This window comes from Macaca fascicularis, chromosome X (genome assembly GCF_037993035.2).
Source record: "Macaca fascicularis isolate 582-1 chromosome X, T2T-MFA8v1.1".
Classification (NCBI taxonomy): Eukaryota; Metazoa; Chordata; class Mammalia; order Primates; family Cercopithecidae; genus Macaca; species Macaca fascicularis.
In genome coordinates, this window is record NC_088395.1 from 129975963 (window position 1) to 129995651 (window position 19689).

General features: G+C 44.2%; 1 protein-coding gene across 1 annotated transcript; it reads left to right on the top strand.

The window, feature by feature from the left end:
* Positions 1 to 18609: 18609 nt before the first annotated feature.
* On the top strand, positions 18610 to 19461 carry LOC102147067 (histone H3.3C-like). The gene has a single exon (XM_005580017.4). The coding sequence runs from the start codon at positions 18733 to 18735 to the stop codon at positions 19141 to 19143; it is 411 nt and encodes a 136-aa protein (XP_005580074.2). The 5' UTR covers positions 18610 to 18732; the 3' UTR covers positions 19144 to 19461.
* The last annotated feature ends 228 nt before the right edge of the window (positions 19462 to 19689 follow it).

A 19689-nucleotide genomic window follows, 5' to 3' on the forward strand; every position in this document is an offset into this window, starting at 1 on the left:
AAGAGAATTGCTTGAACCCAGGAGGTAGAGGTTGCAGTGAGCCAAGATCACGCCACTGCACTCTAGCCTGGGTGACAGAGTGAGACTCCATCTCAAAAAAAAAAAAAAAAAGAAAAGAAAGAAATACTGTAACAGGCATGTGTATATGTGTGTGTATGTACTTGTTCATGCATTCCTTTACGCATTATAAGTTTATTGAGTCGCTATTATGTGTTTGGTGCTGTATTATGTGCTGAAAATACAATGACTAACAAAACAGACATGATTCTTGCTCTTATGGAACATATAATCTACTGGGGAGAGTATCATACCATTAGTACCTAGTAAAAAACTGTCTAAAGTTCTAGCAAGGTATGGGAGACACTGTTGTTCAGTGACCCAACTCTCACTCCCAGTCCCATTTTCCCCAGCCTCCTCCCAGCTAGAATACTGGCTAAAGAGACACAGTGGGTTGTGGTAGGCAATATAATGGCCCCCAAAAGATGTACATGTCCTAGTCTCCAGAACCTGTGAATATGTTAGGTTACGTGGCAAAGGAGAATTATGAAGTAAGTTTGCAAATCAGGTGACCTTAAAATAGGGAGATCAGCTGGAATTATTCAGGTGGGTCCAAAATAATCACAGGGGTCCTTAAATGTGGAAGACAGCTGGCAGCAGAAGAGTCAGAGAAGGAGATGTGATGATGAAAACAGAAGTCAAAGTGATGTAGGCTGGGCGCAGTGGCTCACACCTGTAATCCCAGCACTGTGGGAGGCCAAGGCAGGAGGATCACCTGAGGTCAGGATTTTGAGACCAGCCTGGCCAACATGGTGAAACCCTATCTCTAGTAAAAATACAAAAATTATCTGGGCGTGGTGGTGGGTGCCTATAATCCTAGCTACTTGGGAGGCTGAGGCAGGAGAATCGCTTGAACCCAGGAGGTGGAGCTTGCAGTGAGCCGAGATCTTGTCATTGCATTCCAGCCGGGATGACAGAGCAAGACTCCATCTTAAAAAAAAAAAAAAAAAAAAGTCAAAAGCGATGTGATTGTGATTGCTGTTGCTGGCTGTGAAGGTGAAAGGGAGCTACCTGTCCAGAGATATGGGCACCCTTGAGAAGTCGGCAAAGAAAAGGAAACCAATACACCCCTAGAACCTCCAGAAGGCACACAGGACTGCAGACACTATGATTTTAGCCCAGAGAGAGCCATTTCAGACTTCCAACATCCAGAACTGTGAGATATTAAACTTGTGTTCTTATAGCCAGTTTTGGTGGCTCACACATGTAATCCCAGCACTTTGGGAAGCCAAGGCGGGCAGATCATCTGAGGTCAGGAGGTCGAGACCAGCCTGACCAACATGGAGAAACCCTGTCTCTACTAAAAATACAAAAATTAGCCGGGCGTGGTGGCACATGCCTGTAATCCCAGCTACTCGGGAGGCTGAGGCAGAAAAATCGCTTGAACTCGGGAGGCCGAGGTTTCAGTGAGCTGAGATCGCACCATTGCACGCCAGCCTGGGAAACAAGAGTGAAACTCCGTCTCAAATAAACAAAATAGAATAAACTAACTAACTAACTAACTAACTAACTAACTAACTTGTGTTCTTTTAAGCCACTAAGTCTATGGTAGTTTGTTATAGCAGTCATGGGAAACGAATGCAGGGGTTCTTTCAGAAAACTTTTGCTTTCCTGATAACAGGCACCATCTCTCCCTCTTCTTTCTTATTTTTGTCTTCAATGTGGAGCTGTAAAAGTCATCTAGCGACATTGAGGAAAAGGCCAAAAGAACGGTAAAGCCATCAGCCCTAACATTGTTGAGCTGCTGAACAACTGCTAGCAGCTCCTGATCTCTAGCTTTCCAGTTCTGTGAGAAAATAAACCCAGAAATCCATTTTTTAAAGCCATTGTAGGTAGATATTCTGTTACAGACAAAAACACCTCTGAGTGATAAGAATGTAAAAGTATGAGGCTATGAGAGAATATAACAGAAACTTGGACTGGTAGTTATGAATAATGTGGGTAGTAGAATTTTCCAATTTTTATTTCTTCTTCTTGTTCTATTGACTGATTGACTGACTGCTGCTCAACATCCAATCCCTCTCCCTATTTGGGGAAGAATCCCCCAGTATGTACAGCTTTGTAGTACTGAAACTCCTACTTCAAAATCTAAATGAGAAAATCTTCCATCTAGCTGCTCCATGGCAACCAGTGTACAGGCACAAGCTCACCTCAACCAGAAAAAGGGAACAAGGCTATTTAAAAACAAATTTAACAATTCTGGCCAGGTACGGTGGCTCATGCCTGTAATCCCTCACTGTGGGAGACTGAGGCAGGCAGATCACCTGAGGTCAGGAGTTGGAGACCAGCCTGCCCAACATGGCGAAACTTTATCTCTGCTAAAAGTACAAAAACCAGCCAAGCATGGTGGAAGGCGCCTGGAGTCCCAGCTACTGGGGAGGCTGAGGCAGGAGAATCCCTTGAACCCGGGAGGTGGAGGTTACAGTGAACCGAGATCGTGCCACTGCACTCCAGCCTGGCCAACAGAGCAAGATTCTGTCTCAAAAACAAAACAAAACAAAAAAAACTTAATAATTCCTCCTCACCATCCCCCCTCATAACAGACTCTGGATGTTTCTCCCAATATCCTCTAGGCACTCAATGTTTCTGTACAGGCCACTGTTTTCTTACTGCAAGCACCTGTGACTCTCTGCCTAAGGGTTTTCTGACCACAGGAGTGTGCTTAGCCAGTATACAAGGCAGGCCAGAAGTGCCAGGGAGTTAAGGCCCTTGTTAGAAACCCTTAATCAATGATGGACACAAATGAAGGGAAAATGCCCCCAGCTTCCTTGTTCCCTGGGCAGAAAACTTGATGCATGTCCTATCTACCCTTCCTGAGGTCCCAGTGTAATTGAGTCCCAGTTGCCTCAGTGTAATTTGTTCATTAGCAGACCATGTGTTTTGTTTTGTTTTGTTTCGTTTTGAGACGGAGTCTCACTCTGTTGCTCAGGCTGGAGTGCAGTGGCATGATCTTGGCTCACTGCAACCTTCACTTCCCACGTTCAAGTGATTCCCCTGCCTCAGCCTCCCAAGTAGCTGGGATTACAGGTGCCCGCCACCATGCCCAGCTGATTTTGGTATTTTTAGTAGAAACGGGGTTTCACCACGTTGGCCAGGCTGGTCTCGAACTCCTGACCTCAGCTGACCTGCCCACCTCGGCCTCCCAAAGTGCTGGGATTACATGAGTGAGTCACTGCATATGGCCTTTTTTTTTTTTTCTTTTCTTTTCTTGGCAGACCATGTACTGTTTTCCATTTCTTCCCTATCTCAATTCCTTCCATTGCTTCCTGGGATTACCTCCCAAGTAAACCACTTGCTCTCAAACATTTACCTCAGGGCCTGTTTCACCCCAAGTAAGACTTTTGGTACCAGAAGTGGTCATTTAAAATAGACCCTCAGAATGGAATTCTGGAATCGGATCACTTGTAGAATGTATGAAAACAAGAACCTCAATACTGGTGGTAAGCAGAGTGTTGGTAATCCCCAGCATGCTGTCGTCTCACAATTGCTGAGATTGGTATAGGGTACAAGTGAAAGGAAGTTTATGCAATAATTCTAGCACTTGAAAAGTGGAAATTTTAAGAATCATGGAGTTAGTTTCCTGTTGTTAGTGGCCATAGAAACCCTAAAGGAAGAAAATGATAAGTTTGGTCAGCCAACATTTTTTTTGTTGCTGTTTTGAGATGAAGTTTTGCTCTTGTTGCCCAGGCTGGGGTGCAATGGCACCATCTCAACTTACCACAACCTCTGCCTCCCGGGTTCAAGCAATTCTCCTGCCTCAGCCTCCCAAGTAGCTGGGATTACAGGTGCGTGCCACCATGCCTGGCTAATTTTTGTATTTTTAGTAGAGACAGGGTTTCGCCATGTTGGCCGGGATGGTCTTGAACTCCTGACCTCAGCCGATCCACCCGCCTTGGCCTCTCATAGTGCTAGGATTACAGGCATGAGCCACCATGCCCAGCCATGGTCAGCCAGCTATTAACTCAAGGAATAGTGTGGGCCAGGCTCGGTGGCTTACCTGTAATTCTAACACTTTGGAAGGCCAGCGTGGTATGGTCACTTGAGCCCAGGAGTTTGAGACCTGCAAAACATAGTGAGACTCTGTTTTTCCAAATAATTTTAAAAAAATAGCTAGGCATGGTGGTGCATGCCTGTGGTCCTAGCTACTCACAAGGCTGAGGTGGGAAGATTGCTTGAGCCTGGGAGGTCAAGGCTGCAGTGAGCTGTGATCATGCCACTGTGCTCCATTCCGGATGACACAGCAAGACCTTTTCTCAAAAAAAAAAAAAAATATTTTTTTTTAAAGAATGATGTAAAAGCAAAAGGCCTTCATAAGAAATTGTATCTTTTTTTTTATCTCTTCCAGAAAAGAATAGTCTATTCTAATAGACCCCAGGTTCAACTGTGAGTGATGGACTTACACAGAAGAATGATACTTGTCTTCCACAAGATCTGCCCCCACCTCAGCACATTTCTTCTATAGACAAATAACAAGGGATGATTCTTAGCATAGCCCAAGAAGAGAAACAGTGTTTCTACTATGGGAGAAAATAGATTATCCACTGAAGAGTTGTCAGTCTTGGAAAATTTCTATTTGCAGGAATCAGGAGAATAAACTGGGAATAGATCTTGAGGGTGCTGGACCAGGAAGGGATAGAAAGCTGGATATGGGAGAATTTATAGTTATTGGAACACTCTCCCATGACTCAGGATTTAGCATCCTGGCAAGGGCATCTGGAGCCAATCCTAGTACGCTGCTGGAATGGCTCCTTGAAACTTGGAGAAAACAATGCCTCTATAGTAAATGAAGGGGAGTTGCTGGAACTGCCTTGACTTGAGAGAAGGGTCAAAAGGCCAGAAAGGTAGGCAAATTAGCACAGCTTGCTTATGTAAAACCAGAAAATACATCAGTGGACAATGTCTCCTGAGAGGGCCCAGAGGACACTTGTTTTGTTAAGGCAATAAGGAATGTGCTACTAGCAATATTGAAAAACTCCATGGTGGCTGTCTTCTATGGGTCAGGGTGCATGATAGGAGAGATTACTATGTAATTAGGCTCCTTGGTGTCTGTCAATGAAGATAATAGGATTCGGAAAGAGCAGAGGCCAGGTAGTTGCAGTTAACTCTCAGAGTCAAGGTGAATGTAATAACCAGAATGGACAGCAAGTCTGGAATGGCAAAGATGGAACTATGACCTGCAGGAGTCTGCAGAGATGGTTAATAAACTGACATTCCCAGGAACAAGATAGATGAGAAGCTATATTAATTTGCTAAGGCTGCCATAACAAAATACCACAGACAGGTGGCTTAAACAATAGAAATGTATTTTCTCACAGTTCTAGAGGCCAGGAGTCCAATTCAAGGTGGGGACAGTTTGGTTTCTTCTGAGGCTTTTCTCATTGACTTGCAGATGGTCTCCTTCTCACTGTCCTAACATAGTTGCCCCATGGGCTCCATATTGTCTGTGTCCTAATCTCTTACCTCTAAGGACACCAGTCATATCGGATTAGGGCCCACCTATAAGATCTCTTTTTACCTCAATTGCCTCTTTAAAAGCTCTGTCTCCAAATGCAGTCACATTCTGGGGAAATGAGGATTAGAATTTCAACATATGATATTGAGGGGGACACAATTCAGCCCATAATAGAAGCCAACAAGAGTACTGCTTATAAAATAAAATTAAAAATCAGCCAGGGCCAGGCGTGGTGGCTCATGCCTGTAATCCCAGCATTTTGGGAGGCTGAGACAGGCAAATTGCTTGAGGCCAGGAGTTTGAGACCAGCCTAGTCAACATGGTGGAACCCTGCCTCTACTGAAAATACAAAATTAGTCAAGCATAGTGGCATGATCCTGTAGTCCCAGCTACCAAGGAGGCTGAGGCAGGAGAATCGTTTGAACTCAGGAGGCAGAGGTTCCAGTGAGCCAAGATTGCACCACTGCACTGCAGCCTGGGCGACAGAGTGAGACACTGTCTCAAAAAAAAAAAAAAAAAATTCACAGACAAGAATCAGGTGCAACTCCCCTACTATAAGTTCCCAATAGTTAAACAGGGTTGGATTGCTATAGAAGACCCAGGAGACCCAGCATGAGGGTGCTTACGAATGTACAGTTTATTAGAGGACAATGATACAACATAGCAGGAAAGTAAGAATATGCATCTGATATGGTTTGGCTGTGTCCCCACCCAAATCTCATCTTTAATTTCCACATGTTGTGGGAGGGACCCAGTGGGAGGTAACTGGATCATGGGGACAGGTCTTTCCCATGGTGTTCTCATGGTTGTGGGTGGGTCTCACAACATCTGATGGTATTATAAGGGGAGTTTCCCTGCACAAGCTCTTTTTCTTTGCCTGCTGCCATCCATGTAAGATGTGACTTGCTCCTCCTTGCCTTCTGCCATGATTGTGAGGCTTCCCCAGTCATGTGGAACTGGAAGCCCACATTAAACCTCTTTCTTTTGTAAATTGCCCAGTCTCAGGTATGTCTTTATCAGCAGCGTGAAAATAGACTAATACAATAAATTGTATTAGTTGTTGCTGAAAAGACAACCAAAAATGTGGAAGCAACTTTGGAACTGAGTAACAAGCAGAGGTTGGAACAGTTTGAAGGGCTCAGAAGAAGACAGAAAAAATGTGGAAAAGTTTGAAACTTCCTAGAGGCTTGTTGAATAGCTTTGACAAAAATGCTGATAGTGATATGAATAATAAGATCCAGGCTGAGGTGGTCTCAGATTGATATGAGAAACTTGTTGGGAACTGGAGCAATGGTGACTCTTGTTATGTTTTAGCAGAGACTGGCGTCATTTTGCCCCTGCCCTAGAGATTTGTGTAACTTTGAACTTGAGAGAGATGTTTTAGGGTATCTGGTGGAAGAAATTTCTAAGCAGCAAAGCATTCAAGAGGTGACTTGGGTGCTGTTAAATGCATTCAGTTTTATAAGGGAAGCAGAGTATAAAAGTTTGAAAAATTTGCAGCCTGACAATGTGATAGAGAAGAAAATCCCATTTTCTGAGGAGAAATTCAAGCCAGCTGCAGAAATTTGTGTAAGTAATGAGGAGCCGAATGTTAATCCCCAAGACAATGTGGAAAATGTCTCCTGGGCATGTCAGAGGTCTTCACGGCAGCCCCTCCCATCACAGGCCTGGCAGCCTAGGAAGAAAAAATGGTTTTGTGGGCTGGGTCCAGGGTCCCTGTGCTGTGCACAGCCTAGGGACTTGGTGCCCTGTGTGCCAGCCACTCCAGGCATGACTAAAAAGGGCCAAGTTACAGCTCGGGCCATGGCTTCAGAGGCTGCAAGCCCCAAGCTTTGGCAGTTTCCATGTGGTGTTGAGACTGCAGGTGAGCAGAGGTCAAGAATTGAGGTTTGGAAACCTCCGCCTAGATTTCAGAGGATTTACGGAAACACTCGGATGTCCAAGCAAAAGTTTGCTGCAGAGACGAGGCTCTCATGGGGAACCTCTGCTAGAGCAGTGAGAAGGGAAATGTGGGGTCAGAGCTGCCACACAGAGTCCCTACTGGGGCACTACCTAGTGGAGCTATGAGAAGATGACCACTGTCTTCCAGACCCCAGAATGGTAGATCCACCTACAGCTTGCACCATGCGCCTGGAAAAGCCACAGACACTCAGCCAGCTCATGAAAGCAACTTGGAGTGGGGCCATACCCTGCAAAGCCACAGGGGTGGAGCTGCCCAAGACCATGGGAACCCACCTCTTGCATCAGTTTGACCTGGATGTGAGCCATGGAGTAAAGGGAGATCATTTTGGACCTTTAAGATTTGACTGCCCCACAGGATTTCAGACTTGCATGGGGCCTGTAGCCCCTTTGTTTTGGCCAATTTCTCCCATTTGGAATGGCTGTATTTACCCAATGTCTGTACCCCCATTGTATCTAGGAAGTAACTAACTTGCCTTTGATTTTACAGGCTCATGGGCAAAAGAGACTTGCTTTGTCTGGGATGAGACTTTGGACTGTGTACTTTTGAGTTAATGCTGAAATGAGTTAAGACTTTGGGGGACTGTTGAGAAGACATAATTGGTTTTGAAATGTGAGGTCATGAGATTTGGGAGGAGCCAGGGGCAGAATGATATGGTTTGGCTGTGTCCCTACCCAAATCTCACCTTTAATTTCCACTTATTGTGGGAGGGACCCAGTGGGAGGTAACTGGATCATGGGGGCAGGTCTTTCCCATGGTGTTCTCATGGTTGTGGGTGGGTCTCACAAGATCTGATGGTATTATAAGGGGGAGTTTTCCCTCACAAGCTCTTTTTCTTTGCCTGCTGCCATCCATGTAAGATGTGACTTGCTCCGGCCGGGCGCGGTGGCTCAAGCCTGTAATCCCAGCACTTTGGGAGGCCGAGACGGGCGGATCACGAGGTCAGAAGATCGAGACCATCCTGGCTAACACAATGAAACCCTGTCTCCACTAAAAATACAAAAAAATTAGCCGGGCGTGGTGGCGGCGCCTGTAGTCCCAGCTACTCGGGAGGCTGAGGCAGGAGAATGGCGGGAACCCGGGAGGCGGAGCTTGCAGTGAGCTGAGATCGCGCCACTGCACTCCAGCCTGGGCGACAGAGTGAGACTCCGCCTCAAAAAAAAAAAAAAAAAAAAAAAGATGTGACTTGCTCCTCCCTTCCTTTGCCATGATTGTGAGGCTTCCCTAGCCGTGTGGAACTGTAAGTCCATATTAAACCTTTTTCTTTTGTAAATTGCCCAGTCTCAGGTATGTCTTTACCAGCAGCATGAAAATGGACTAATACAGCATCATAGACATAAATGTATAGAAATAAAAAAAAGAAATAAGAAGCAAGCTCTGTACATCTTAAAGTTACACTGCTAAGACAAATAAAGCAATATGCAGAACAATCTGTATATCACACTATCACCTGTGTAAAAAAATATGATGCAGGCTGGGCACGGTGGGGGCACAGTGGCTCACATCTGTAATCCCAGCATTTTGGGAGGCCAAGGTGGATGGATCACTTGAGGCAGCAGTTGCAGTAAGCCAAGATTGTGCCACTGCACTCCAGCCTGGGTGACAGAGCAAGACTCAGTCTCAAAATAATAATAATAATAATAATGATGTAAATATCTCTAAAAGTTTATGGGAGAAACTGGTGACCTAGGCTGCCTATGTGGAGTGGACTGAGTGGCTGAGGGAGGCCCGGAAAAGAGCTTTATCACTGCATCCCTCTTGATACCTTTTGAATTTGAATGATATGAAAATTTTACTCATTCAAAATAATAAATACAATTATAATTTCTATAATAATTATAATATAAAGTTGTTTTATCCAGTTCAATGAGATTTTTACAAATATTCCTATTTGAATTTTATTGTATTGGTTATTTGAGGGAGGATTAGTGTTTTTATATCTTTCAACTTGCTCAGATCTTGTTTTATGTTTTTCCAAAAGAAGTTATAATGTTCTTCATATAAATCTTGTATATCTCCTGTTCCATTCATTCCTAGGTTATTTTACTTTTTTTTTTTTTTGGTGTTGTGAATGGAATATTTTCCCATTGCTATTTCTAGCTGGTTATTCATAACATTAGGAAATTCTACTGGTTTTTTGCTTGTCATGTAGCTAACCACCTTGCCAAGAACTGTTATTAATTCTAGTAGTTTTTTCAAAATGTCAATAGTGTGAGGAAAACTATTCTGGAAATTTTTGTAAAACCAGAGTCTATTAGGTTTTCTATGAATATAATAAAAATTTGATAATTTCTGGATCTTTTTTTCTGATAATTATTCTTATTATATTAGTTTTACTAAAAGCTAAACGAGAGCCAGAGCAAGAGAGAGAGAGACAGAGAGAGAGAAAATAAAATAGAAGTTTATTTATTTGTTTGCTTGTTTATTTATTTATTTATTTAAAATAGAGATGGGGTCTCACCACGTTGCCCAGGCTGGTCTTGAATTCCTGGGCTCAAGCAATCTGTCCACCTCTGTCTCAAAAAGTGCTGGACTCACAGGCATGAGCCACCACACCTGTCCAGCTTATTTATTTATTACATATCCATATGACCAATTCAGGCTGGTGGGACATCCTTGCTCCACTAGGTTATTCAGTGATCCATTACTGTCCAGCCATCTACTGGGGTATTGTGCTCATCTGAATGGTTGGAGCTAAATTACAGTTGTACCTATATTATAGCCTGTGGGGAGCAGGGTGGGAGAAAAGTCTAGGACAAGCAATTTCCTTTTAAGCAATTGAGGGGTACATTGAAACCTATCTCTTCTGTGCATATTCTACTGATGCAAACACGGTGATGTGGCTGCAGGTAGCTTTAAGAAAAACTGGAAAATGTAGTCTCTCTCAGTCATGTGCTTTAAAGCCGTACTTCTGAGGAGGAAGGGGACAATAGATTTTGGAGGACAACTAACAGTCTTCTACACATATCACTTCATTTTCTTGTCTTATTGGATTGTTCAGAACATACAAAACAATGTTGAATAATAGTGGTGATAGCATCCTTCTCTTGTTCCTGATTTTAGTGAAAATGGCTTCACATTTTCATTTAGCATAATGTTTGCTGTTGAGTTTCGGAAAGGAGTCTTTATCATGTTTAAACAGTTTCTTTCTTTTTTTTTTTTTTTGAGATAGAGTCTCACTCTGCCACCCAGGCTGGAGTGCAACGGCACGATCTTGGCTCATTGCAACCTCTGTCTCACGGGTTCAAGCGATTCTTGTGCCTTAGCCTCCCGAGTAGCTGGGGCTACAGGTATGTGCCACCATGCCTGGCTAATTTTTGTATTTTTAGTAGAGACAAAATGGTTGGCCAGGCTGGTCTCGAGCTCCTCACCTCAGTGATCTGCCTACCTCGGCCTCCCAAAGTGCTAGGATTACAGGCGTGAGCCACCATGCCTGGCCTGTAGTTTCTTTTTAATTTCTATTTTACTTTGAAGTTTTATTAGAAATGGCTGTTGAATTTTTGATGCTTTTTCAGTTTCTATTGACATAATAACATGAGTTTTCTCCTTTAATTGTTTCAGGTCATGAATTATGTTAATAGACTTTTTGGAGTCTCACTATGTTGCCCAGGCTGGAGTGCAGTAGCCATTCACAGGTGCATTGATAGTACACACTACAGCCTTGAACTCCCAGCCTCCAGCAATCTTCCCACCTCAGCCTCCTGAGTAGCTGAGACTACAGGCACATATCACCATGCCCAGCAATGTTAATAGGTTTCTTAATTTTGAATCATTTTTGCTTTCTTTATTTTTATAATTATATTTTGTACAGGCAGGATCTTACTACATTGCCCAGGCTGGTCTCAAACTCCTGGCCTCAAACAATCCTCCCACCTGGGCCTCCCAAAATGCTGGAATTACAGGTGTGAGCCACTGTGCTCAGCAATTTTTTTTTTTTTTTTTTGCTTTCCTTAAATAGACTCTGTTTAGTCATGGTATATTATTCTTTGCTACACTGCTAGATTCAGTTTATTAATATTTTATTTTGAATTTCTACATGTATCTTTTGTGCAAATATTGTCATATTTTAATATTCCCACATGTAAGGCTATGCTAGCTTTACAAAATAAATTTCGGATCTTTTCATCTTTTTCTGTGGTCTGAGGACTGGTGCCTGTCCCTAACCTGTTACCATCTATAATGAGATAAATACAGAAATTGAGAGGGTTTAGAAACTGTTATAGCAATTTAACATCATTATGACATCCAAGCAGTGATCATCGGACTCATCAAAGAGTAGTGTATTCAGGTTTTGTAATTATCTTATTTGTCCCTATGTTAACTTTTTTTTTTTTAAGTATTTTTTAGTAGAGACGGCATTTCACCATGTTAGCCAGGATGCCAGGATGGTCTTGATCAATTTATTTATTTATTTATTTATTTATTTATTTTTTTGAGACGAGGTCTTGCCCTGTCGCCCAGGCTGGAGTACAGTGGCACGATCTTGGCTTACTGAAACCTCCACCTCCCAGGTTGAAGCAATTCTCCTGCCTCAGCCTCCTGAGTAACTGGGATTACAGGCACGTGCCCCCCCACACAGCTAATTTTTGTAATTTTAGTAGAGATGGGGTTTCACCATGTTGGCCACGCTGCACTCGAACTCCTGACCTCAGGCGATCCATGTGCCTCTGCCTCCCAAAGTGCTGGGATTACAGACATGAGCCACCGTGCCCGGCCCTATGTTAAATTTATTTTGATTATTATTTTTTTTAAGTTTTTTTTGTTTTTTGGTTTTTTTTTCTTTTTTGAGACGGAGTCTTGCTCTGTCGCCCAGGCTGGAGTGCAGTGGCACAATCTCTGCTCACTGCAACCTCTGCCTCCCGGGTTCAGGTGATTTTCCTGCCTCAGCCTCCTGAGTAGCTGGAACTACAGGCTTGGGCCACCACGCCCAGCTAATTTTTGTATTTTTAGTAGAGATGGGGTTTCACCATGTTGGCCATGATGGTCTGGATCTCCTGACCTCATGATCCACTCACCTAGGCCTCCCAAAGTGCTGAGATTACAGACATGAGCCACCATGCCCGGCCTATTTTGATTATTTTTTAAGAAAATTTAATTTTATTTCTGATTGTTCTAAAAATTTGAAAATTGGCCTTGTACTTTATGTCTGCTTAATATTTAATTTTTCTAGTCTTTTAAATTAAAATTGGCAAAAGTAGGCCAGGCACGGTTCCTCTTGCCTGTAATCCCAGCACTTTGGGAAGCCGAGGTGGGCAGAGGCCAGGAGTTAGAGACCAGCCTTTGCAACATGGCGAAACCCTGTCTGTACTAAAAATATAAAAATTAGCCGGGTATGGTGGCGCACCTTTAGTCCCAGCTTCTCAGGGGGCTGAGGCATGAGAATCGCCTGAACCCAGGAAGCAGAGGTTGCCGTGAGCTATGATCGTGCCACCGCACTCCAGCCTGGGTGGCAGAGCAAGACTCCGTCCGAAAAAAAAGAAAGAAATGGCAAAAGTATATGTCCACAATAATTCTAAGTTTTAAAAAACTTGTTCTTCACTGCAGATATTTTGAAAAACACTAGGCCGGGCGCGGTGGCTCAAGCCTGTAATCCCAGCACTTTGGGAGGCCGAGATGGGCGGATCACGAGGTCAGGAGATCGAGACCATCCTGGCTAACACGGTGAAACCCCGTCTCTACTAAGAAATACAAAAAATAGCCGGGCGAGGTGGCAGCGCCTGTAGTCCCAGCTACTCGGGAGGCTGAGGCCGGAGAATGGCGTGAACCCGGGAGGCGGAGCTTGCAGTGAGCTGAGATCCGGCCACTGCACTCCAGCCTGGGCTACAGAGCGAGACTCCGTCTCAAAAAAAAAAAAGAAAAACACTATCTAGAATGGACCAGGTAACATTGAAATTATTTGTTCTTTAAAGGTTAGCTAAAATTGGCCAGGAACAGCGGCTCACGCCTGTAATCCCAGCACTTTGGGAGGCGGAGGTGGGAGGATCACTTGAGCTCAGAAGTTCAAGACCAGCCTGAGGAACATAGTCTCTCTCTCTTTTTTTTTTTTCTAATCAAAGCATTAAAAAAAAAAAAAGGTTAACTAAAACTTAGCTAAAACCCAACTAGACCTGGTGACTCTCCATTCTCTTCTATGGTTATTGCTCTTTTCAGGTTCTCTACTTTTGGGGTCAATTTTGGTAGTTCATAGTTTGCTAGGAAAGCAATAATTTCTTCTACATATTCACATTTGTTACCCACAATAGTTTCTTAACATCTTTATCATATATCTGTGCTTTTATCGACTTGCTCATTACTAATTTTTTCCCTCTTTTCCCCTTCTTTCCTTTTTTTTTTTTTTTTTCTTCCTACCTCAGTCAGGCTAGCTGACAGTTTGTCTCTTTTATTAGTCCTTTCAAAAAAAAAGCCAAAAAGACACCTGCTTTAGGGGCTGGGTGGGAGGGTTCAGTCCAGGGTAGAGAGCTGCGTTAGTTGAGAGTCGGGAGATGACGCCAGTCTGAGCCGAAGGAAGGAGCGACCGAGGCGGCTCCGCGGACTCAGCCCCGCCAAGGAGAATTCCTAGGGCCGGACCTAGGGTTTTCCGGGCCCCATCTTCCGGCGTCGCCGCCCCGGATGTCATCTTATCCTCCTTTGTCTCCGCCTCCCCCCTCTCCTCCTCCCGCGCTGGGCTCGCGGTGCCTGGTTCCTCTTGGAGCCGCTTCTTCCGCCGCCGCCGCCGCCTCGGCCACTCGGTTCATCCTCCTGCACCAGATGGCCAATCGAGTGATGAGGCTGTACACAGTGGCAGTCAGTCTCAGGACCTCAACTGAAAGCACAGCTAGAAGGGTGGCTTTCACAGGGTCGATTAACAAAAAGACTCTAGAGCCATTATCGCACTCCATGGGTCTTTTTGTTGCCGGTGCTTATGGCCTTCGCATCATGTGTCCCCCGTCGATGTGCACTTTCTGGTATGGGGACAGGACACCTCTGTATGAGCTCCCTATTGAGCAAAAGATGTACGGAGAATCAAAAATTGAACACAGTATGACATACATTGGCCTTATACTGTTAAAGCCATGGAGAACCATAAGAATGAGCTTACCATCATTTCTGTACTGGTTGGAACTTTGAGTGAGTCAAAAGAGGAATATAGGAAACTCTACAATACGTAGCTAGTGCAGCACTATCCAATAGAAAGATAACATGAGCCAAAAACGTGAGCTATGAGTCTCATTTTAAATGCTCTAGTAGTTACATTAGAAAAAGTTAAACAGGTAAAATAAATCTTGATAGATTTATTATTATTAAGTCTCGCTCTGTCGCCCAGGCTGTTGCGCAGTGGCACGATCTCACCTCACTGCAACCTCCGCCTCCTGGGTTCAAGCAATTCTCCTGTCTCAGGCTCTGGAGAAGCTGGGACTACAGGTGTGTGCCACCACACCTGACTGATTTTTATATTTTTAGTAGGGCCGGTGTTTCACCATGTTGGTCAGGCTGGTCTCAAACTCCTGACCTCAGGTGATCCACCCACGTCAGCCTCCCAAAGTGCTGGGATTATAGGCTTGAGCCACCGCACCTGGCCAAATCGTAATAGATTTAATCTTACATATCCAAAATAGATCATAATCGATTAATATGAAAAGTGTGAGATATTTTACCTTTTTTTTTTTTTTTGCCTTCTAAGTTTTTGAAATCTTGTCTGTGTTTACACTTGCAGCACATTTCCAATCAGATTAGATTCGCTGCATTCCAGGTACTCAATAGCAACCACCATTTTGGACAGTGCTCTTTCTTCTATTTCTGCCATTGAGATAAAAAGTTCTGGACAGTTACTCTGCTGAATCTCCAGGAGAGACTTAGAAACATATTGACTATCAAGCCAGGCTAGGTGGCTCACGCCTATAATCCCAGCACTTTGGGAGGTTGAGGTGGGTGGATCACCTGAGGTTAGGAGCTCAAGACCAGCCTGGCCAACATGATGAAACCCCCATCTCTACTAAAAATACAAAATTAGCTGGGTGTGGTGACGCATGCCTGTAATCCCAGCTACTAGGTAGGCTGAGGCAGGAGAATTGTTTGAACCTGGGTGCCAAGATGGCACCACTGCACTCCAGCCTGGGCGACATAGCAAGACTCTGTCTCAAAAAAAAAAAAAAAAAAAAATTAGCCGGGCATGGTGGCAGGCGCCTGTAATCCCAGCTACTTGGGAGGCTGAGGCAGGAGAATCACTTGAACCTGGAAGGTGGAGGTTACTGTGAGCTGAGATCGTGCCATTGCACTTCAGCCTCGGTGACAGAGCAATACACCATCTTAAAAAAAAAAAAAAAAAAAAAAAAAAAAAAAAAAAGCCCGGGCGCAGTGGCTCAAGCCTGTAATCCCAGCACTTTGGGAGGCCGAGACGGGCGGATCATGAGGTCAGGAGATCGAGACCATCCTGGCTAACACGGTGAAACGCCATCTCTACTAAAAAATACAAAAACTAGCCGGGCGAGGTGGCGGGCGCCTGTAGTCCCAGCTACTCGGGAGGCTGAGGCAGGAGAATGGCGTGAACCTGGGAGGCGGAGCTTGCAGTGAGCTGAGATTCGGCCACTGCACTCCAGCCCGGTGGACAGAGCAAGACTCCGTCTCAAAAAAAAAAAAAAAAAAAAAAAAGAAAGAAAAAGAAAAGAAATATATTGACTATCTACAATCTAATCTAGATAAAACATGTAAGAGTAAGTACTACAGAGCAACTGGACCACATATATTTTAGCAGTTAAAGAAATACAATACTACAGTATGTGAAATATATCCCATTGGGTGTCAGTAAATGCTCTCATGGAGCTCCAGAATATTAAGACAACTATGACCTTTTCCTGCTTGAATTATGCCCACTCAGCCCAGTGTAGAAATTGGCGGGAAAGCCCAATAAGTTGGGCAGCTGGAGCACTGAAGCTCTGGATCCTCAGGGATGCCACTGCATGTACACATATTCTGTCCACGGTCCCAGCCCAGCCCAGCCCTGCCCTTCCCAAAATACTGTTTTTGATCTTAGGGGACACTGAAACCTCAAACTAATAGAATGTTCTCTTGTTTTCTAGTAGGAGTAGTCCTTTTAAAATTTGAATTGATTACAAATTTCTTCCTCGTTTAGGGCAGTGGAAGAAAGGCCAACATGAAAATATGTTGATTTACAGTTCCCACCATGGCAGGCAGCCCTTTAAATGCTACTTGCTTTTTGCCTAATATAATTTAATGAATGTCCACTCTTTGAAAATTTGTGCACATGAATTCCACTTGAACAATTTTGCAGATTGCACAGAGACACAAAATGGTGGAAGCATTAATAGGTTGAATTTACTTTTTTAATGTTTTATTTATTTATTATTTTTATTTTATTTTATTTTATATTTTTGAGACAGAGTCTCCCTTTGCCGCCCAGGCTGGAGTGCGGTGGCTGTGATGTCCGCTCACTGCAAGCTCCGCTCCCCCCGGGTTCACGCCATTCTCCTGACTCAGCCTCCTGAGTAACTGGGACTACAGGCGCCCGCCACCACGCCCGGCTAATTTTTTTGTATTTTTAGTAGAGACGGGGTTTCACCGTGTTCGCCAGGATGGTCTCGATCTCCTGACCTAGTGATGCGCCTGCCTCGGCCTCCCAAAGTGCTGGGATTACAGGCATGAGCCACCGCGCCGGCCTGAATTGACTTTTTTTAAAAGCTAACTTTTGGGTTTTGGCTTTATGCATTTTTGTTTATTTTTGTGGCAGAAACAGAGAGGCTTACTGAGATCCCACTTCATGAAGGCTCTCACTGTCCAGCTGCAAGGAGTGTGGTTAGCTGTTACTGCCATCAGCTGTTAGTAGCTCCAAGGTCAGACCACCTCAGGTTTTAAGCTGAGATCATCCTCAGGATGCCCATGGCTAACGATGGAGCAAAAGGAGGTATTGGGATATAGCCTTTTCTGCTCAATGCAGAACTCATCTGAGGGACAATCTTTGCTCCAGAGCTCCCCAGTGGACTGACAGAGACTTTCTCAGGTCTACATTGCAGTCGTACAACACCCCCTGACCTTTTTTTTTTTTTTTTTCATGGATATTACTTCTCTATAAACCTTTTGTACCCTTAACTCCCTGGTATCTGTTTCCCTGACAACCCAACCTGTGACGAGTTTCTAGTTCATTCATTTGAGCTTTTTCTTTCATTAATTCCCTATTTGTATTTTCTTTTGGATAATTTTGTGGCTTTGCAACTGTGCTTATAGTATACTACTCAGTGTACATATTTTCCACTTTTAGTAATAAGAGCATTTATAGTGGAGTATTGCAAACCGCTGGATTTGAATGCTTTTAGGGCAGTCACGTACTCTCCAATTCTCCATAGGCCCTTCCTCTCCCTATTTTTACATCTAACCACTTCCTACCTCTACATCACCTACATAGGCCCTGGACACATTTGTGATTCCTGATGTAAAGATACACATTTTCTAGGCCGGGTGCGGTGGCTCAAGCCTGTAATCCCAGCACTTTGGGAGGCCGAGACGGGCGGATCACGAGGTCAGGAGATCGAGACCATCCTGGTTAACACGGTGAAACCCCGTCTCTACTACAAAATACAAAAAAACTAGCCGGGCGAGGTGGCGGGCGCCTGTAGTCCCAGCTACTCGGGAGGCTGAGGCAGGAGAATGGCATAAACCTGGGAGACAGAGCTTGCAGTGAGCTGAGATCCGGCCACTGTACTCCAGCCTGGGTGACAGAGCGAGACTCCGTCTCAAAAAAAAAAAAAAAAAAAAAAAAAAAAAGATACACATTTTCTTCTAAATAGAGACTTAGATGATCCCATAGGTTTTGTTACAAAGCATTTACCTTTTTGTTACTTCCTACAAAATTTATAACTTCTCGGCCGGGCTTGGTGGCTCAAGCCTGTAATCCCAGCACTTTGGGAGGCCGAGACGGATGGATCACGAGGTCAGGAGATCGAGACTATCCTGGCAAACAGGGTGAAACCTCGTCTCTACTAAAAATACAACAAAGTAGCCAGGTGTGGTGGCAGGTGACTGTAGCCCCAGCTACTCAAGAGGCTGAGGCAGGAGAAGGGCGTGAATCCAGGAGGCAGAGCTTGCAGTGAGCCGAGATCGCACCACTGCACTCTAGCCTGGGCGAAAGAGCAAGACTCGGTCTGGAACTGTGTTCGCAGCCGCCGCCGCGCCTCCGTCGCTCTCTAACGCCAGCGCCGCCTCTCAGCGCCGCCTCTCTCTCGCCGAGCTCCAGCCGAAGGAGAAGGGAGGTAAGTAAGGAGGTCTCTGTACCATGGCTCTTACAAAGCAGACTGCCCGCAAATCGACCGGTGGTAAAGCACCCAGGAAGCAACTGGCTACAAAAGCCGCTCTCAAGAGTGCGCCCTCTACTGGAGGGGTGAAGAAACCTCATCGTTACAGGCCTGGTACTGTGGCGCTCCGTGAAATTAGACGTTATCAGAAGTCCACTGAACTTCTGATTCGCAAACTTCCCTTCCAGCGTCTGGTGCGAGAAATTGCTCAGGGCTTTAAAACAGATCTGCGCTTCCAGAGCGCAGCTATCGGTGCTTTGCAGGAGGCAAGTGAGGCCTATCTGGTTGGCCTTTTTGAAGACACCAACCTGTGTGCTATCCATGCCAAACGTGTAACAATTATGCCAAAAGACATCCAGCTAGCACGCCACATACGTGGAGAACGTGCTTAAGAATCCACTATGATGGGAAACATTTCATTCTCAAAAAAAAAAAAAAACAAATTATCTTCTTCCTGTTATTGGTAGTTCTGAACGTTAGATATTTTTTTTCCATGGGGTCAAAAGGTACTTAAGTATATGATTGCGAGTGGAAAAATAGGGGACAGAAATCAGGTATTGGCAGTTTTTCCATTTTCATTTGTGTGTGAATTTTTAATATAAATGCAGAGGCGTAAAGCATTAATGCAAGTTAAAATGTTTCAGTGAACAAGTTTCAGCGGTTCAACTTTATAATAATTATAAATAAACCTGTTAAATTTTTCTGGACAATGCCAGCATTTGGATTTTTTTTAAAACAAGTAAATTTCTTATTGACGGCAACTAAATGGTGTTTGTAGCATTTTTATCATACAGTAGATTCCATCCATTCACTATACTTTTCTGAGTTGTCCTACATACAAGTACGTGTTTTTAATGTTGTCTGTCTTCTGTGCTGTTCCTGTAAGTTTGCTATTAAAATACATTAAACTATATAAAAAAAGACTCCATCTCAAAATA

What these genes read in the sequence shown, in the direction of transcription:
- LOC102147067 (XM_005580017.4), top strand. Translation starts at nt 18,733, where the DNA reads ATGGCTCTTACAAAGCAGACTGCCCGCAAATCGACCGGTGGTAAAGCA.